The sequence below is a fragment of the Colius striatus genome, chromosome 4 (genome assembly GCF_028858725.1).
Source record: "Colius striatus isolate bColStr4 chromosome 4, bColStr4.1.hap1, whole genome shotgun sequence".
NCBI classification, from domain to species: Eukaryota; Metazoa; Chordata; class Aves; order Coliiformes; family Coliidae; genus Colius; species Colius striatus.
The window spans coordinates 49,568,006-49,590,044 of NC_084762.1; the positions used below are offsets into that span (position 1 = coordinate 49,568,006).

Here is a 22,039-nt window from a genome sequence, read left to right on the forward strand (position 1 = left end):
TGTAAGAGCTCTTTTCTTATTCTATCTAATTACAAAATATGTATGTTTAAGGAGTGACTTTTCTCCCCCGTGGCTCTGTGGTGAAGTCATTACGCTCACATTGTGACTTAGTAATCCTTCTCCTTGGAAAAGATCATTATAATAATAATAATATGATTACACTAGAGGGTCAAAGAGACTGATTTGTGAGAGGCAATGTTACTCTCCATGGGAGCTGATGGATGTTAGATGGATAGAGGGCTCCACGACCAGAATATCTCTGTCCTACTTAAGGAGCAGCATATATTGCTCTTTCCACTTCCAAATGCAGACCATGACCATCATGTGTGATGAAAGTAACTTCTGCAGACCTTTTATTACACTTCTTACACATGGCCTCTAGGGGATATTCAGCTACTCTTCTCTGAAAAGCTGTCACTATTGGGTCTGCTTTATCAAGATTTGCACAGAAGAGACTATAGCAATCACTGAATTTTTTTACCTCATATTAAGTTTTGCATAGTTATTTACTGTGTTTGCTGTAACAAAGCTTATCCTTGTGACCACTGAGATGATTTTTCAGAGATCCTGTGACAGCATTTTCCTTTCATGGAAGAAGCAACATCTTGAAGAGCTTTTGTATGAAAAATTCCTCCATATACAAAAAAAAAAAAAAAAAAAAGAGGGTCCTGAACAAAAGTAATCCTGGGAATGCAATTTTAAGCTGAAAGCCAATTCACATGAAATAGGCAGTATGACTTTATGAGTGGAAATTCTGGAAAATGGCCTCTATATAAAGAAGTAAGCTTTTCCAGGACCTACTCTATTCTGATCTGACTGCTAAAGGGAATAGTTACCCCAAAGTCAGTACTAGTAGTTACAATGTGGAACTTTATCATCTTGTTTCACTGCTTTCCTTTCTGACTTCCCAAGTACTTTTCTTTTTATTACAAAACACAATAGCATAAAAAGTGACTCGAAATTTACACCTAGAACAATAATCTGGAGACCGTTTCTTTACAAATCCCTTACGATTCCACACATCTTCAACAATAAACAACACAGAGGATTGCTGGAAGCTGTATAAAAGCCATTTTGTTTTTTTAAAACATTTACCACTCTTTAAAGATATATCTATTTTATTATTATCTAATTATTTAGCTGCAATGATTTGACATTATCTTTTTATGGAAGGATTTGTGTTCACTCAGCCACAGGCCAATACCTTTCCCCAATAAGCCTTCTAAAGCCAGCTGTACTGCACGGTTTCAAACAGACTAAATTTAGCCAGTTCTGTTCATCAGAGGAATGCTGTGTGTCAGCTACATCAAAGCCCAAGGGCAGCCTGACAAACACTGAATACAGGTCACGTAGCTCTGTAGCTAACAAACTCTAAGAGAGCTTGTACTCCGGGGCATTCAAAGCAGTTTTGTCATCAACAATCTAGTATCCCTTGAGCCCCCATGTCGTTTCAGTTGCCAGGCAACGCTGGTGTTAATGTCTTAGAGGAGAAAAACTTACCAGGCATCTGGCCGTTCATCTGGTTCTGCATGTGTGGTGCAGGAGGGCCCCCACCTACCATACCATCTGAAGACATGTTGTGTGAGCGCGGAGGTGGGGGAGGGCCGCTCTGACTCATCCCTCCCGGACCCATAGGCATATTCTGTGTGGGTGGCTGAAAGGAGACAGTTTAGTCAAACACGAGAAGCAGTTAGTCTGACAAATATATTATATGTACATATGGTACAGCAGTTGCCTATATTGTTCAGTGGGGTATGAAAGCAAGCACTGAAATGCATTCCTTGCTCTTTCTGATTCACTTAACTCCTCCCAATATTAATTTCAGTAAAACGTTTAATATTTCAATCAATGCTACGTGATGTATTACATGCAGATGACACCACAGCACCTTCAAGCACCACTTTAAAATAAAGAAAATACAAATCAATGCCTCATTAAAAAATGATATCTCAACAGTTTAAGATTGCTGGAGTCGCTCCCTTCCCCCACACAAAAGCTTTCCTTCAAAGCAACATTCAGTGAACAGAAAAATAACTCTTCCATTATAATTCTCTCACATCAACAATTTCTTGCTGTTAACAGACCTTGCACCAGGACAAAACAGGTATAACATGAGATGAAAGCCTCTGACTGTCCATCGACTAGCAAAAATTTGCACCTGGGTGTGGTAAAATATTTGCAATCTCTTCCCCTTCTCTCCCCCGAAGCTCTGAAGGCCTAGTTCATAATTTTGTGCCAAACACCCCCTACAGACTGGAAGCACATTAGTGCTGGCCTCCAAAGGTCCAGAGACAGCTGCCTAGAAAGGATGTTTTTGGCAATTTTCCTAATGAAATTGTGAGGAAAATAACTGAATAACCTTGAGAGTTCAAAGAGGAAGAGCAAGAAAAACAGTTAATACAAGGGGGAATTTAGTATTAGGTTCTACTCACAGCAATGTAAGGAAATACAGAAACGGCTAGTAGCCAGCTTTGTATTACTATTAAAAACACCTGTGAGACTGTATGATATTGCTCCCATACCTTAGCCAAAAGCTTTCAGGAGAATAAAACCCATTTCTGTGAGATCAAATGCCTGCATATTGTGTCTGGCTTTTGAGAACCCTCTCTAAAAGGTCCTAACTACCCATGCAAAACCCTTCCTGTGAGACAACCATGTCTGTACTTCACAGCATTTCTTTTTATAGAAAGAATCAGGGTGGTGAACCCCAGGTTCCTGTTCAGTTCAGCCCTCCTTATACCTACATCTACCCATCAGGACGTGCATAAAGACAAGATGCAATGCAGAAGAGAGTAATGCTTTCCATATTAGTACTAAGGCAGGACCCTTTTTGTCCTTGGAGATGGCAACATCAGTGTAATAGAGAAACACACATATACACTTGCCGGGGAGGGGAGGAACAGTATTCATTCTTTTTTCTCAACATTTCCTCAAATACCTCAAGTAGGTATTATTTTCCCTGCAATACTTTTGCAAATTCCTCAAGAAATTAGTGAAGGCTTTTTTTCAGCAGAAGGAAGGAAGGAGATGAAGGAAAACACAGATTAAGAGAATGATATTTTATAAGTAAGTTTCTTCCTGATCCTATAGCAGAAGTGTCTGAAGGTAGAAAAGGTAACAGTGAAAGGCAGCTCTACTTTGAACAGTGTTGAAAGGCTGCACCATTTTGCTTGATCTTCCTCAACTAGTGAGCAACCAAAGTAAGGCTGCTTTAGTACAGTCTTTCTTCCCTTCACCTTCATCCAACAGAAATTATCTACAACTGATACAAAGAGAAAAGAAACAATGAAACTATTTTACATTTTTATTTAGAAAGTGTGTTTTGCAACACTAGCAAAACTAACACGCTTGGCACCTCCACCCGAGCAGGTGGAGCTCAGAGCATAACAGCCCCATGTCAGCAAACAGAGAGTAAAGACAAAAAATATACTATTTGAAATATTTTCAGAATTAAAATAAATTTTTTAGATTCCAAGTATAAATCATTAGTAAATCCAATAGTCACAAAACATGCTGATAATGAAAAATAGTAAAAGGTACCCAGGTTTTAGTTATTCTACAGGTGTCACTGCATAAACATGAGCATGCCCTTACGTATGGAAAAACAGACAAAAAACCTCCAAAGCCTGAGACAAAACTATATTTTCCAACTCTGAAACTTATTCTGTAAGTTCTCAAAACAACTATGTTTTAACATTAAGACAAACACTGTAGTGATCAAAAAACAGTGTTGAGAGAACAAACATTCAAGGACAGGAAAATACTAAGGATTTTTAAAATCCTGTTAGATGCAAAAAACTGCAAATGACTTCAGAAACCACAGTGAACTAAGAGAATGGAGGGACTCATTAAAGACACCCAAAAAGGTACCACCAGAAAATAACTTATTAGGGGCAGCTTACGGATATGGAAACAGCCCAAAGACCCATGTGAGCACATTTGAGATTCTTGAAAATAATGCAAGAAACAGGTCCAAGCAGCTAACAAATCCAATCTTTCATTAAACTATCCCATAAGATCACTACAAGTTAGGTGAACACTGTACCCTGTTTTTTTAAGAAAAGAGTAGGACAAATTCTAGGAATCATAAATCTGTGAGCCTTGTTCCTCACACTATAAGTAAATTGCTGAGAATAATCATAATATCATAATACTCTAAGGATGACAAAAAGGAATATGAGTTAGTAGAGTCAATATAGGGAAGTCATATATTTCTAATATATCAGAAATTTTCAAAAGCATAATTATGTCACTTGGTTGCATGTTTTACAAAAACTTAACATAAAGTTTTTGACAAAGCCTTTTGGAGAAATACACTGTCCAGGGGTACACACTTTCACTCATCAGAAACTGCCCAAAGAGAAGAAATAAGCAACAACTTTACACAAAGCTCAAAAAATAAAGGAACATAAGAGGGATCCTGGAAATATTTGTTAGTAAATGTCGACATCTGAAGTCATAGCAACACTAGTTACTGAAAATCATGGAAGAATAAGTAGAGGGTGACAGGTAAAATTCGACATGGATAAATATATAGCAATTGCACTGACTTTTGAACCACTCTTTTCTGAAGAAAGGGAAACTCCTATTGTAAGTATTCCAGAAAAAAAGATACCTGACCACTACCCAGACAGTTTGGTGGGAAAAATTATTTTTAAAATGAAATCTGTAAAAAGTACTTGCACTCACTGCACATAATGAGAAGTAAGGTACAATGTGCAAGGAAAAAAAATGTCACGATATTTGTCATCACAATACACATTCTGTTTGAGGAAAACAATCACAAAAAGGTAATGTAAAAGCAGAAGGATTCCAAAAACAGGCATGCAGTGATTAAAGATTTTGAATGTTATTATCCAAAACATGTCAAAAAGGGCAGGGGGGTTTTGTGGGTTTTTTTAACATTGAAATGAAATGAACGTAAGAGGATACGACAGAAATACAATTTAACATATGATTCATACAAAAAGGAGATCATCCAATTTATGCTTTAACAACAAAGAGAACCCCAGGAGAAGAGTCAATAAATAGAGGAATAACATTAAACACACAAGATATCACATAAACTGTATAAAACTGAGGAATTCGTCAACATGAGACCCCAGAACAAAGTTTGAATAAGATTCAGAGATAATTACACATACATAGATGCAACTGAAACACTTATATAGGATATTTTAAAAGTGTATTATGGGACTTCATATCAGGGTTATAAACCAGTCACTACTTGATAGTAATTAAAAAGAAATGTGTCCTGTAGATATAATCATTCCCCAGTGAAATTGCTCCAGAGTATTTTTTTACTGGCCATAGCCAGAAAACAAGAAAAAAAAAATCTTTTAAAAAGGCAAGTTCTCTATTTCTGTTAGAGTTGATCCAGGCTTTTACAGGTGATAAACTTATTAAAAAATCTTTAATTAAAAAACAAAACAAAACAAAAACAAACCCACACCAAACCAATGACAACAAAAAAAATCAACATCAAAACCCCACAAAACAAACCTGGATGGTTTAATGTTTTCATACTTCATAGAAGTCAAAGGAAACTGACTATACCCAGCAATATTTGTTTCAAATGATAAAGAACTTTCAAAATACAAACTAATCATACAGAATTGAAAAGCCAAATACTAAGAAAATAAAAAAAAGAAAAAAAGTCCTCACCTTTTGTGAAGGATACCCAACATGAACCTTATCCATTTAGTCTAGATATGAAGGGTGAAATGGTATCTAAATGTAGTTAAGAGAATCAAAGGACAGGCTAAGTTACAGAATTGAATGGAAATTAAAATCGGTGCTGATTTTATTCCAATAATGAAGTAGAAAATGTAAAATATTTTACTTTCAATAAATGTAAATTAAAGATTTATAAGATGTTAGATATAGTTTCACTTGTTAAACACTAATTTTTGGCTCACTTCCTCCAACACAGATTACAATATATAGCTGCTCTGAGCACTCATCAGAAAATAATAATAAAATTTAAAGCTATTTAAAGCTCTGGAAATCTGATCTGAAAAAGGATTGCAACTGACCTGCAGGTGTAACCAAAACAGAGACAGGAAAAAAAGTCCAAACATCAGATTTTAACTGACGACTTTCAGAAAACAAAATCCTATTAAACCAAAAAGTTATCTGAAAGAATATACCTTAAACAATAGCCAAAACACATTTTTAGAGGATTTTCTTTTAAATAATAAATTTGATCAAATGCAAGGCAGCAAGAAACAAATGCAGCTATGGTGAAACTGTACACCTGGAACTTTCATCTATTATTTCTTCCCTGTCCTATCAGATTTTTCTTATCGTCAATAACAGCTTGAAAGATTTGTTTCAGGAACATTTATTGTTATAAAAACTGAGGTGGAATATCAAGTCAATCATCAATAAAATGTAAAAGACGAGAAATACTGTTAAGCACACTAAAATACAGTATTGATAATCAATACAAATAGCAATAGATATTTAAAGTATACTATCAAAAATACAAATTTCTATAAATTCTCTCAGAACAACAATTAAAAGCTATATGGAACACAAACACAAAAGTCTTCTGATCTAAGAGAAGCACTAACTCAGGATTATAATCAATCATCTTTGTTTTCAGTTTTCAAATAACATTTTCTGCAAAGCAAAACATCCCATCCCAGGAGGTACCCCGCCCCGCTAATATCACATTGCTAATATCACAGCACCTGTCCTACTCTCAGAGAACAGTATTCTGTTGATAGGTGGTGATGGCACCTGCAGAGAACTTACCAAGGTGTCAGACTAGGAAATGAGATCATAAAGGAATACATTTTGGAGATTTAAAACAGGTGAGATTTATTTAATTGGATTACGACTCTTTCTACAAGGTGCAGAGAGAGTATTCTAGTACTGAGGGTATCTTATATGAAAAAAAAAAAAACCAAAAAAAACCCCTACATCTATTCTCAGTGTAATATTTGGGGATAGGGAGGACTTGAAAAGCATTTACAGTCATGTCTAAATAATGAATTCAGCTACAAATTAGTTTGGGCTGTCACTGTTAAAAGTACCAGTTGTGACACTTGCAGTAAAGAACTTTAAATTTAGAATAACACCCAGTTTCCAAATCTCGATTTACATCACCATCTTCAGAAATCAGAGGAACTCTAACTTAATATTTGAACAAAATGTTAAAATAGCACATAATGTAATACTTAAAACAGGAAATTGGACTCTCTAGTTGCTTCAAATTGCACATATCATGATATTAAATCATTTCACTGTACAAATATTGTTTAGCATCATTTTAACAACCAGAAAATTTAACCCTAAAATACTTATGTCCACATAACAACAGCTTTTCCAATACTTAAAAAATAACCACACAAAATTCTGGATATAACTAGAAATCATTTAAATCAAAAGTTATACTGCTACAAATTCAGACGGTTCTATTTTAAATGACCAGGAGTGAGTTAACTGTTAACACTTACTCGGTGAACACTGAGCTACAGAAACTTCAGAGGTACTCTGTAATTGCAGTTAGTACCCGTCTTAAAAAGCAGGAGCTTTCTGCTCCACAGCTGTTTACCTCCTGCCTCTCTGGCTTTTAAGACGGTTTAATGTCTGGTCCAATATTTGCAAGTTTTGCTTCCACTTAGTAACCTAAAAGAAAAATTTCACCCCTATTCCAGCTAAAATACTTCATGTAAACTCAGAGCAGAAAGAATCCTGCAGAACCCTTGAAACATTTCACTGGGGAAACTGCAAAACCATACAAGCTATAGGATTTGGCATCTGTCACCAGACTGCCTGGTACAGCTCTCAGCAAACTGCCTAGGGTTGAAATAAGTATTTGTTGTGCAGATACTGTACTACTGAGAGGCAAATAACATCTTTAAGTTTGAAAGAATTGCACTTTAGAGCATACTCCTAATTCAAATCGGCTTCTATTTTTACTGATTTCTAAATCAGACACAGAAGTTAGCAGGCAATGTAAGTAGTTTTTTGTGTACAGTGCACTAGCTCCCCATGTGGACATACCTGACTAACAATACATGCAAATAGTTTACAGAAGTTAAGAGTGATCCTCTCATTTAAAGTGGAGTACACTAATGGTCTATGAATTCAGCACTAACATGTTAACAACTTAAATTCCTGTATTCTATTTTTTTTTTCTTAGTGGAACTGCTGGCTTAAGAAGCTTCCTCCAGCAGCTCTCCATTTCCCAGTACTACCCTTTCAGTTGTGGCAACACAGCCACGTACATAGCTCTGAAGTTAATCTGAACTAATCCAGAATGAAAACATCTCCCTTTGCATCTAATTAATCTGGACTGATTCTCCAGATTGGTTTATCACGGAACAATTTTAAAACATCACACAGCAGAACTGCAGTTGATGAGAGTACAGCTCTGGTTATGTCACCATAACCATTACTATCAAAAGCAAATCTTGTCAAACAGACAAACCTCTTTACAACATGTAAAAGCCTCTCTGAAGCAAAACTAACCACCTGGAAAGGCAATTTTTATTGTAAGATCACTGCATACATGGATAAACTGAGGATCCACAACCTGAAAAGTCATTTTAAAATGCAGCATACACAATTTTCTTTCGTTAAAGCAGGATGACACTCTAAGCCCCAAAAGATATATATCAACCCAAGGACTGGTGGTGTTACAGGGATTCAACAAACAAGCTGGGAGTAAAACAATCTACAAAACTTAAATCATAGCAAATTTGTTTGGTTTGTCTTTAAGTCTTCTAAAAAGCTTGTACCACTGACAATTATACAAGATTTCTATAATGAGTAATTTTTCAGTTTCCTAGTATAAGCAGTAAGTGTGCTCCTTCATACTACACACACACACAAATAGCTGAGTAACTATTTGTAAAACTAGCTCTCTTTTGGTTAATATCCCATAACCACATTTTCACATACAATGAACATGTAGGCAATTAGCATTCACTGAGAGGTCAGAAGTCAAATACCATACAAAGCCTGGAAGAAAGATAATGGATACAGATTATCACCAACTGGCCTTGGAGCAAAGGCAATTAAGTGACACAGACACACAAGACCTCTCTGTAAGCACTTACACGGCTAAATCATAATGCACTGCTTTTATGACTGGTTACTGCAGTCATACCTTAAGAACCAGACTACTGACAGCAATGAAGAACTAAATCTCACCTCCAACAAACCCATAATACTGTACAACTTCAAGAAAATTCTTCTTTGCTATTTTGCTCAAAGTGTTGAGTCTCCAAGATCACCAAAACAGCAGAACACTTAATTCTTATATGGTATATAGTAATATAGTATAGTAATATAATATAGTGATATTATAGTAGAATGTCCTACATTTCCTGTTCTTTTGTGACAAAGCCTAACTCACTCGAGGCTAGAGACTACTACCAAAGGAAGCTTATCTCATGTGTCTCTCACTCACAAAACACAGGAAATATTTTCTGCTACGCAAAACGAACATATCAAATAAAAAGGTTAAGGACAAAGACTTGGAGGAAGGAATGACTCAAGAAATTATGTTTTCAGAGAGGATATACGTACAAATAGATAAGCCTTTATCAATTACAGATTTGCACTGGCTTGATAATTTCTAGGAACTACAGAAATCTGAAGCTTAATTTCTTTTACCCATTCCAACCACAAAGGCTATACTTGTCTCTCATTTGAAGACTAGCAGGAAAATTCCTTGGACTGTACTTGCATAATATATGTATGAGCACAACATCTTCCCTTCCTTTCTCAAAAGATCTGGTACCTTATGTTTCTCTTTTTAAAGTCTTTCAAAATTATTATGAGTTTAGAAAACTGTTTAATAAACATTTAATCAGAGCAATTATTATTCAAAATCCAAGCTCCCCTTCCAACAACTCACATGCCCCTTGACAGGAAATATTCAACATTTCTTTTGCCTCTGTTCTCTATTACCTTAGTTTATAACTAGTTGAACTTGAATTTGGCATGGACTTGCGTTCCGAAGGGCTAATGCAGAATAATACACCATACTGCTTCTTGTAGTTGCTTTGAAACTAATCTAATCAATATTCAATACACACTGAATTAAGCTAGAGGTTTAAAGACCAATGTCAGCTGTGATCAGCAGGAAAGCAGATACCACAAACAGACTTTCGGCAATACTACCACAGATATCAGACTTTCCAAGGCAATTTGTACAGAACTGGACAAGAATCTTAGTAACTTAAGAATCTTCTCATCTTCTGCAGAAATTTTATCTGCAAATTTTAATTTAAGCTACAAAAACTGAGATGTATTTTTCTTGTCTTGCTTTTTCCAAGAAAAATGTTATCAAGTTGTCTAGATATATCGTGTTCAAAACGAAGTCTACTAAAAGTAGAATGCGGTAGTCAGTTCCCAATACTCTGAATTGTTTTACTAATCACAAGTACACTAAAGCCATTTATTGAACATTACTCCTTCTAAAAATACTGAAGTGTATTTAAGATCATGTAAGACTTTCCAGTGACTGACTAAAACCATTCTTGCATTGAACATTCCTATTTAGTCACTTGAACCCTGCAAAAAAATCCTTCATCTTCCATTAAAGAACTTGAAAAAAAGTTGTAGTCAGGGTGCTAGTAATGATGTTTAATGGTTCCAGACCTTGAAGTAGTTTCTTCAGAAGTAACTGGCATTTCAGTGTTAGTTCATGTTGGGTGTTTATAAAACACAATCACCCTTTTGTATAGAAGTATTTGTGCCTAAGATGGCATGGACTCTGCCCTAACCTGTTTGGGAACAGCATCCATTAAAGTATTTCATGAGACCTACAAAAAACACTATTTTTGAGAGAAGTATCTCAAGCAAAAAAAAAAAAGATAAACTTTATTAATAAACTTTCCAATATTACAGAATTAAGAAAAACAATTTAATGCAACTTGTACTTATTTCCACAACTCACAATCCGTTTTCTTGGACGTCACTTCACTTACAGATTTTTGTGTGCTGCTGGAGAAACCAGCACTTTCAATATAAAATACTGGTATGTTTTAGAAGGGAATAATAGTCACAAGCATTTATATTCATCACCTTGAAATACATACTGAAATCAAGAGCTCTGCATGCTGACAGACAGCAAGTTGCATTATGTAATATAAACTCAAAAAACAGTTTTGTCTGTTTTAAAATAACAATGAAAGAATTCCTGCAGACTTCAGTGTTTGCCTATTATAAACTAATGGCAAAGTGAAAAGGCCGGAGTGCAGGACAATTTCACCTCTACTTTTTTCCCAATAAAGTGATGGTTCTGGGTTGTTTTCTTATAAATATTCAGAAAAATAAAGACATGTGGCAGACACGAAATGTCCAAACAGAAAAGTTTGGGGTTTCTTTATTCCACGGTTTGCAATTAAAGTGAAGGAGGATATGATGCCTGCTCTAGAGCTTGAGATTTGACATGTTTAGAGACACATAAACATAATACTTTGCTACTATTTTTAGAGGTTCCCTTGAAAAGTCAAAGTAATAAACTTTTATTGCATCTTTGCTCTCTACAGTTCAGGGATTCTAGTACTGCTGTTGCCTCTCAAAATTAGCAACAGTGGAAGTCAAAAGAATGTAAGTGTTGTGTTCCTCACCATACAAGTCCCTTTTGGGAAGCTGACTTATCCCATGTGGTGGTGGTAAACAGAACTGTTGTCCAAGAAAGAATACCTGCTGTAACTTGGAACAGGTTGGCAAGAAGTTGCATCAATTTCACATGGAGACTTAGCCACCACTGTCATTCAGCTAGGAAGACACTCCAAAACAGCCCCACCCTTCATGATGCTGTCCACATGGCTAAGATTGGTTGACTGAAGGAGGTTAATCTTGCACTTCTTGGTCTTCTGATGTGAAAGAAGGTCTCGTAACCCAGAAGCCATAATTTAATACTCTAAATTTATCATATGTACAAAGACAACTGGAGCTTTGTTATGACACTGGAGTTTCAAAGTCTTTCTAGTTCACTTCACTCACACCCTGCAATAGTTGCCTCATCCATTTCACCTTTTTCTCACTTCCAGGCACACTTTACAGAAGCATTTTTCTGTACAAGACAGTTAGTTCACTATACTTTTGTTTAGTCTAAGATCTAACATTCTCTACAGACAAAAACACTCTTTCACAAAGTATGTACAGTCATCTGATTAGAATATTGTATTTTAAAAAAAATGTAGACAGTGGCACAGAATCTGACTGCAAGCATTCCTCCCAACAATATGAAGCATTAAGTCTAAGGAATATATTGAGAAGACATAAAGTTATCATCAGGTTCAAGTCACTACTGCTTATATAAAAAACTTCAATTAACCTGATAATTTAACTCCTTTTGTTCAGTGTGAATGCTATCTTAACAACAGCACGTTCTTCTCAACCTCATTTTATCACATAACTACTACTTTTTATGAATGCCTTAAAGTTGTGAAATGTCTTGTGAGTGTATTTACCTGATTAAAACAAAAATAAGATAAAATTTTAAACAAACATTTAAAAAGTAGTTTACTAGAGGAATGATCTTCCACATTTGATCAGATACAACCTAAATCAGAAGCTATCCAGACTCAAGCTCTCCTAAGTTATGTGGGAAATTATTGCAACAATAGTATCATAAAATTTATGTATTTTACTATTAAAAATAGATGTTTACACACACAGTGTCTTGCTCCATATTTAACTGTTGCCACTCACGGACACTTGAATTTAATAAGACTCTTCAACAGCTGACACAGCAACATGGTGAACAGAAACATAACACTTCCAAGTCAACTTGAGCCTCATCAGTTCTTAAATGGAAAGTCAAAGGCAAAGAGTCTGAAGTAGTTTATCTTGCAGTTAAAAAAAAAAAAAGCAGCTCACACATTCCCAAACTCTTCTGAGACTAAAATTTGTTGGGAAGACAGAGAATTTGAAGAATATTTTTTTAAAAACCTCAAAAAAAAGTAATTTTCTCCAATTATGTTAGCACATTTCAGGCAAATCTTCAAAGATTTGGCTTGGTAGGTCCAAGCATCTACGTTTGCAAGAAAAACCAAGGAGCTACCTTTTTGCTCCCCTCAGTTGTCCAAAGCAGACTCCCTCACACTCTTCCATCTCAAACTTTATTTTTCTCATTACTGTGAAACATTCCTTATACTAAGAATCAGAAATGCACTTCAGTTCTGATCTGAAAAAGCCTTTCCTATCCTTATCTTCGTTTTCTTTTAAGAAGAGAATGTCATCACACTCAACTTTGAGAACAGGGCTGTTCAGCAGGGACTAGAAAAAGGGCAAATTCATTTCCAGTTGTCATCAGAACCTCCAAAAATGTATTACTTCAGTAATATATACTGCCCTCTTAAAGGTTTCTTTCCTTTCCCATCAGCTACAAGCATGTATTTATAAAAAGAGAAGCCTCTACAGGCACAACAGGTTGGACATAATGAAGCACAGTTCCTATAGTCCTCTAGGTACCAACTTTAAAGGATGCTTTTCTAGTAGCAATGATTGGAGAACACTTCTCCAGAGACCAAAGAAAAAGTAATTCAATTTCAGTTGGTGAAAACTAGTATCTAGGAATGGCTGTTTTATAGACATTCTTTTTAGCTTTATATTACAGAAATGAATCAAGACTATATTAATTCAAGAAAAGTCTTATTACCAAAAACCAAAGAATATCCTTGTGCTACTCACAATGAACTCCCCAAGCTTTCTGATTAACACAAAAAGCAAACAGATAACAACCTATTTTAATGTTTGTTATATCTTTTCCTACTGCTCCATAAGCAATACAAAGAGGGAAAAATCTGAGTTATGTTATAAAATAAAGAGTTCAGGAATACAGATTCAAAAAACTTCAGAATAAAAAGCAAAAGACAGTAAGTATTATCCAAGAAACGCTTGTGACCCCAGTGATGCAGTGTTTCAAGTTAAATCTGTGCAACTTCTTACATATTACCTTTTCCACCTTAAAAAAAGTTGCTTTCTGACACAGGACAGAGGTAAAGAATTTAAGAGTACTCATATAGAGTACAGAAAAACAGACAAATATTTACCCAGCCTCATTCCACTGAAGCAAATGAATAGAAGGAAAAAAAAATTAATCCCACCCACCACCTTTCCCTAACCTATGAGCAAAACCAGAGTACTGCTCTAAGAGTCACACCACTAGAGTTCTTGTCTGAGAAAAAATATCTAAGACTAGAATATGACCTGACCTAGGTGGTCCTGCTTTAGCAATGGGGTTTGAACTAGATGATTTCTGAAAGTCCCTTCCAACCCCTACCATTCTATGATCTGGCCTAACAGATAAATTTAACGTACAGTGCACATATTAACAGTCTTAATTTAAGTCAGATTGTGAGCAAGACCTAAGCAGTGAGATTATTCCAATTGCAGCACAGAGAGATAGTGTATCATGTATTCACTGTACACTAAATCAGAGGCTAAATGTTTGGTAGTTACCTAAAATGCTTCTGCTTGGTTTTGGTTTTTTTTCCTCCAAGAACAAACATGTAATCTATTCCCTACTTTCACACTATTTTGTACTTACTGCTGGTAGCAGAGACTGCATGTTCTGGTTGGAGTCAGCTATAGTGGCTAGGTAAACCAAGTTTGTATGCAGCATCTGCTGGTATCTATAAAAACAAATAAAAGCAAAACAGATCTTAGGTCAGAAATACAGGAACATCGTAATTTACTTATAAAAAACCACTATCTATGTAGAAAGTTACTTTTGCAACACAAGATATAGGAGACTTAGAAGAGTTATCACCATTAGGAATCATAAGCCTTTGCTCTAAACTCATTACCCAATCTTTCCCAATATCTCCATCAAGTCTGTGCCTGCATCTTCTCTACAGCTCCTGTCTCGCTACCAAAAAATCTAAAGCTAAGTGACACTGTTCCCACCTATTTCACTTCCTGCCCCAAACTAGAGTCACCAGGAGACCTCACAGTGCATGTGGCTATCTGGTGTCATTTTAATCACAATCACTAGGGAAAGAGAGCTCCTTCTATTATGTCCCCAGATACAAGATATCATAGATTTATGTAAAACATGACCAAGAGCAGTGCAAACGTTTCATCAGGGCCCTGAGTTTTGGAAGTTTGCTATTTGGAGTTTTTCTTTTACAGAACCATATTCTGGAGTCTCAACATCTAGTCCATAGTCACAAAACTAACCTCAAAAACAGGAATAGATCACAAATACATAACTATGGGCTTGCAAACAGCTTAATACAGTAACTGTGCTACAATAAAAGCATTCCGTTAAATAAAAATACCTACTATTTATGACCTCTCCTCCTACTCCCAGACTATCAGTTCTCTTAGTAACGGATTCAAGACATACCGCGATGCCTTGTCTATCATATAACACTTTATTTGTCTGACTACAGGTGCCGTGATCACTTTATATCAGAATAGAGTAACGGGAAAATAATATTGCTTAATAATTCACTCCTTCCACAAACCACTCTCCAGAGACATCACTAGACAGCAAATCCACATGGGATATTCTGGCAAGCCAGACTTTTAAGACAAGTCTGTTTCTTCTTGGGCAAGTGGCAAGCAAGTAGGTTTCAAACATGCCTGCAGGAAGAAGAAAGGTCTATTCCTACATCATTTGGGAAGATCTGAGAAAAAAACTCTCTTTCATGAAGTGCAATTATGATGCAAAGGAGAAAGATCTTGGTTATACAGTCCTCATTTTTATAAGCTCCAATCATGACATCAACTTGCAGTACGCAAGTTTTAACATTTCAGTGACAGAAGTGATAGTCCTATGGCAAATTAAAAAAAACAAAATGTGTAGTATCTATAGTAACACTTTTCTGTTCTTTACAGCACAATCTTGTCCTACAAGGTGAGCTAAACAAATCAAGAGTAATGATCTAGACAGAAATTAACTCAGTCCACAATAGATTTGGATTAACGTCTTACTGAGAGCATTCAGTCGTCTTTCCTTTGTTCTGATAGTCCATTATACACTGAATAAGATGGTTATTTTCATCCAACATCTGAAACGATAAAGAAGTTTGGAGTAAATTTCACATTCTTTGTGGAAAGAAACAAGAACTGAGCCTTCACAGCTTAAAAATAGCAATAAAAAAAGAAGGATTCCCAAAAGTACTACTTCAACCAGACATTTATAGGACACTCTTTTGCTCCCATTTATCCCTTCCAGATAGTTTTACAGCTTTTGAGTTTTCACATCACTATTCTAGCTATATTTGTGAAGCTTCCCATTCAAATACTGCACTTGTTCTACATCAACTTCTTAACAAACTTTCAATTTTGCACTTCATTTGATCTCTACTGAGAAATTTAAAATGTAAGCCTCAAGTTTCCATTTTTCTAACGCCTGCAACTGTTCATAAACTTAATAATAAAATGCATTTGAAATTGCTACTGATAGAAATCAAGCTTACCACAACAGTTTACTTCAAGGAAATGCATTGGAAAGCTAGGCTGTACTTACACAAAGAACCTCTAGTTAAACTGCACTTCATAAATATTCTGTATAATGGGCACGATAGAGCTATCATACTTTGGAAGTGTTCATAAATATTAATATACGTGAATTAATTTTCTGACATAACAGTCCTAAAATCATAGGAAATTGCAGATCCCATGGTTTTCTACAAAAAGCTGAAAAACTTGAGGTATTCCAAGCTACATAAATCCATTAAAAACAAAAAGTTCTGCCATCCTAGAGTTGCACATCCCCACACACATGTGTTTTTAACTACTCTCTCACACTCTAATAATTAGACAAGGGTCAGCAGAACCATGGCTCATCTGAGCTACCAGGCAAGTTACCCAAGTCAACCGAACTAAATGCAAAAGATTACCACCAAATGGAAAATTTTACATTGATTTCTCCCTTTGCTTCCTTATCAGCAGAAGGCTAGTTTAGATCCCCTTACTCTACCCAGCTGCTAAATTTCACAGGACTAAGAGGATCTTAACCCCCTGCAAGACTCTTTCCTTCTTCCAGACATGGCTGAGACATGGCTCATGCTTCTATAACATAGGCACAAACAGTGTTATTTCATCATCTTTACTTCTCTAGAATCCATCCTAAACAAATTCCATAGAAGAAAGCAAAAAGAAAAGTAGTATTGTCACTTTTTATTTTCTTCTGACAAATCTACCTCTACCACGAGAAGGGTATGGAGTCAGAAATCCCATGGAGTCTACTCAGGACTTAACTCTACCTAAGGATGATCCAACCAGTCAAGTCTTCCCTAAATTCAAGCCAGTTCACCAGAACCGACTAGAACCATCATCATACGGAAACACTGTCATTAAGCACTACACAAACGTAACTGCAGTATTTGGAGTCACTATGTGACTCTCAGAAACTAGACAGAACTGTAGTTGCACACTCTGAAGATCACAAACAGTGCTACACATGACATATTTCACATGTCCAAATACGAAGCTCTAGAATGGTGTCCATTTTCATTAGAAAAAAAATAAGGAAAATGGAGCTCTAATACCTTTGATACTAAAGTCTAATATAGTGCTTGCCAAGGAAGCCTTGAATCAGGGCTCTCCTCAGAATGTCTTCCACCTTCCAGAGGAAGACAGAAGACACTTAAAACTTTGCAGATAAGTAGACTTGTCAGATAGTTACATTCTTCATTGTCCCCGCGTAAACTGGATCTCCTGGGGAGGTGGGAAAGGAACATGAGGGCCAAGAGAAAAGCAAACTAACAAAACTGTATCTTAGACTGGGCTGCAGGCACTATTTTACACAATTTTGATGGAATAGCTGCTGATAGAAAACTGAAACAGTTCTTTCAGAGTTATTAACTTACCATCAAAAGATAATTTCATTTCCAGCTGAAGACATCTCTAGGGCTTGTACATTACAAGGACTCTTCAGCTTTAACAATACTAGGGTTTTGCCAGCACATCATCATCAAAGTAATGGTTTGACTACAGCACAGGAGAAACTTCATTGTCTGCGTTTGCCACATGCACCCCAGTGATATGAAGTCTCTACTGACTACCCTTAGGCAGCTTTCTACCCAGTGGTTATCTATTTTTCCCCTGCACTTTTCAAGCAATTGTGTAGTAGAAATCTCCACTACAATTCTGGGGTCTTCTTTGAGGTCATGATCTCTAGGCCACCTACCTTAGTGACACTCTCATTCTCTACTAAATCAGAAATTAGTTGTAACTATGCAAAAGCCTCCCACACAAGGAGCTTGTATAAATCCGAATCTATTTGATTCGTGGCTATTTACCGTAGTAACACTGTGAGTATTCAGTTAAGCTTCTAAACACCAGCAAGTTGTCAGAAAACTTGAACACGTTCCTTTACTTTTGCTGATACAAAACACCGAGGATGATTACAAATTCTATATACGTTTGACTGCTTTAGCGAGTTAACTTGCTCCCTCCCACAAAAGCTTAAATGGAGTCGTTTGGAGTCGCTGCCACTGGCTCCGGCCCCAATGTTCTTCTTCAGTAGCACTTAAAAAGTTTATCGGGGAAACTTACTACAAACTAAACCAAGTTGGGAGCTGCCGTCGTCGCTTACCCCGCGGAGGCAGAGCCCAAAGTTCTGACGGCTTTATTAACACTCCAAGCGAAGCCTGACTTACAGGCACCTCTCACAGTGAAGAGTTACCCCACTCCCTTCGTTTTCCCACCGAACTAAGCCGAGCGCTTACAATTGAAAACGTGTCCGCGCCCCTGGAGCGCTCAGGGAAGCCAGGGGAACGGAGTGGCGGCGGGGGGGCAAAGCCTCCGGCCACTCTCACCCTGGCCGCCCATTCGGCGCCTCCCCGGCCCCGAGACCCCACAAGTGCCGAAATGCAGAGGCAGCGCCTCGCCGGCCGCCTCGCCGGGCCAGGCCGTTCCCCGAGTGCGGCTCCGCCGCCTTTCCCCCACACCAGGGCCTTGGCGCTCCGGGGCGCCACCACCCAATTCCTCGAGCAGCCCGGCGGCAGGAAGCGGCTGCAGCCCCCGCGTCCGGGCTGGGCCCAGCCCCTCTTCTCCTCTCGCCCTCACCTTCTGGATGGCGGCCGGCGTGATCTCGCCCTTTCCCCGCTGCCTCGGGGCCGCGAACGCCACCGACATGTCTCTCCGCTGCCAGCAGGACCCACCCCCGCCGCCCGCTCACGCGCCCCGCGGAACCAGCAGCGGCGGGAGGCGGCAGCGATCCGGGAAGAACGCAGCGCGCGGGGGGCGGGGGCGGCTGCCCAGCGGGACGGCCCATCTCCGTCCCGCCGGGGATGGGCTAAGGAGGCACGACGGTTCCTCTCCTTTTCCCGCTGCGTAGGGGAGCCCCAGTGAGGCCACAGCCGGCTGGCACCGCTCGACCAAAACAACGGGACCGGCAGTCGGCGCTGCACCGTTTTGAACACGACCTCCCCTTGTCACTCGACCTCCTTGACTACCCCTTTTCCTCCGCGGTGTGGTACGTTCCTGCCCAACGCGCCTCAGAGCCGGACAAGCAGGGAAGTGGTACGGCCGGCGGGGGGATGGGAGCGCTATGATGCGCACGTTACAGGGGACGCGCTCCGGCTGTGCTGAGCGGTGCGCTCTCCTCCCCCCTCTCCTCACCGCGACAGTTGGTTGCACCCGGACAGCCCGTTCCGGCGGCCGCGCTGGGCGGGGCGGGGCGGCACGTCGTGGGAGGGCCGCGAGGCTACGGCGGGTCGCGCGCTGCTCCGGTGGGGCGGGCGAGGCTTCGGGCTGGCCCCTGAGCGGGGTTGTGAGGCGCGGGGCTGGTGCTCACCGCCGGGGGAGGGGCCGCTGCCGCCGCGAACCCTTGTGCTGTTCGCGGTGCCGCTTCTTTGGCAGCGCCTGTGCTGGCGACGTTGGCAAGTGGCGGGAAAAAACAAACGGTGAAGAAAAAGTTGGAGAGGAAGCAGCTGTGCGCCCCCCGGCTCGTTGGTGTGGGGCGGCTTTCCTCGGCGGCCACAGCTTCCCCTTCGTGAGAACGTGAGAACGAAGGGGAGTAGGGAGAAGCAGTTGATGCCGCCGCTTGTAATAAACTACAGACGGTGAAAGTGCTGAGATCAGCCTTGGTTTCTTTCGTTGCGGCCGCTGGAGGGAATCTCGGCTTCGCCAGAGATCCTCACGTACAAGGATGGTAATTTCAAAGGGTAATGGCGCTGTAAAGCTGAAAGTCCCCAACTAAAGCATTTTAAACCTGTCTTTTCCCAGGCACGTGTGCTGCTCAGCCTGTGTACGTTTGTGTGGATGCTGTCTCTTTCCCGGGCCGTGGCCTTTTGTAAACTGACTTCTGCTCTTGCAGTTGGCAGGAGCGTGTGCTGCTGTGACTGACAGAGCAGCCCTTGGTGACAGGGGACTGCACCACAAAATGCGAATATTGTTTCTTTACTCAGTGCATTGTTTGCTGCATTTCATAGCTATTGCTGGCTGAAGGCACTGGTTCTCCTCTCAAGCCCTAACCCTTTTGGTTGCAGTGCACATTTGTCAGTGGCATCTGTGGCCACCCCATGGATGTACTGCTGCTTCCCTCCCAAATGGCACGCCCTTGACTCAGCTTCTAGGCTGGCTCCTTTCCCCAGCCCCATGAAGATTACTCTTTTTGGCTCTACTGTCCTAGGATGTACTGCAGCTGCTCTTCACGTCCCGCTTTTTTCCTTTGACAACCAGTGCCTAGGCTGCCATCCTTGTATTCCTACAGCATTCCCCTTTCCAAAGGCCTGCCACCCACTTCCAATACTGTCTTTTACTAGAATGGCACTGCTGCTGCTGCCCTGTCTCATCCAATTATACAGGACCCAGAGCTGATGTGATGCTAATCTGGCCTGCTTTCCTCTCCAGAAAACGCCTCTGGCCCAGTCCTTGCACTGTAGGTTACACTAAGGAGGAGTTTTGCCAGCACATCCATTAGGCTATTTGTGTTTCACTCATCACCATGATGTTATCCATTTTTTGGACTAGTAGGTTGCTTTTTCTCCCACACACTTATCATCGTCGTCACTATCATTTGTCACATTTGTCACATATCACTTGTAGGAAACCAAAAGAAAAAGGAAAGGCATGAAGGAACCTTTCTAAAGTTGATAGACTTTGTGGTTATCATTGTGTGATCTTTGAGTGAACTCAGAGGATAACTGTTTCAATAACTCTGTGTTCAAATTGATACTACTAGTTACTACAAATGACAACAAAGAATCCTGAGAATGAAAAATGCAAGACAGCAGTGGCTAAATCAGCATGTGATCAGAAGGTACCATCTCCTAGTGAGTTGCAAGTAGAATTATGAGGACTTATTCCTTTAGCAGAAGTATATACCTGGTTCTGGAGAACTGCTGAGGTGTGTGAAAGTGTCGCAAGGCTGCAGGCATCTTCAGCAGCTGAGGGCAAACATTCTCATAAAATACTCTGAACACTGGGAATTCTACAAAATGCTTTTACTCTTCCCAAAAGTAACTTATCTTGCTCTTATCCTCTGGTTACTCAACCACTGTTTATAAAATAATTTGCATTGGGGTGTCATTGTGATCATAGCATTTGAGACAATGTGGATTAGATGCCAGCCACATAAATACTGCTTTTAAGATCTGAATGTTCCATCATATTCTTCCACATTTGCAGGCTGGTGTCAAGTAGAGGAAAAAAAATAAGCTTGTGGGGTGCCACAGGTGAGGAACCTTAAAGTGAAAGAAGTAATTTCCCATTGTATTTACAAAAATGGTCCTAACTAAATATCTGGGGATTTTTATTACATTCCTATTTCCATGCAAAATCATAGAGTCATATAATCTTCGAATCATTTCAATTCGAAAAGTCACACCACTAACCTAACACTGCCAAACCCACCACTACACCATGTCCCTCTGCACCTCAGCTATATGTCTTTTAAATATCTCCAGGGACAGCAACTCCACTACCTCCCTGGGCAGCCTGTTCCAGTGTCTAACAACCCTCTCAGTGAAGAAATTTTTCCTGTCTCCAATCTAAACCTCCTCTGGTACAACTTGATGCCATTTCCTCTTGTCCTATCACTCATTACTCGGGACTTACTTGACCCCCACCTCACTACAACCTCCTGTCAGGTAGTTGTACAGAT

General features: G+C 39.1%; 1 protein-coding gene across 3 annotated transcripts in view; it reads right to left on the minus strand.

The window, feature by feature from the left end:
- Positions 1 to 19,494, minus strand: part of SS18 (SS18 subunit of BAF chromatin remodeling complex) — a 42,486-nt gene extending 22,992 nt beyond the window's left edge. The window contains exons 1-4 of one of the 3 annotated variants that reach the window (XM_061994958.1): positions 19,000 to 19,494; positions 15,916 to 15,992; positions 14,525 to 14,609; positions 1,501 to 1,654 (exon numbers count right to left, since the gene is read on the minus strand). In XM_061994958.1, coding sequence (XP_061850942.1) covers positions 1,501 to 1,654; positions 14,525 to 14,609; positions 15,916 to 15,992; positions 19,000 to 19,068 — 385 coding nt within the window. In that variant the 5' untranslated portion in view covers positions 19,069 to 19,494. The remainder of the gene's footprint in view (positions 1 to 1,500; positions 1,655 to 14,524; positions 14,610 to 15,915; positions 15,993 to 18,999) is intronic. The other 2 variants (XM_061994960.1, XM_061994959.1) reach the window with 2 other exon arrangements.
- Positions 19,495 to 22,039: the final 2,545 nt, after the last annotated feature.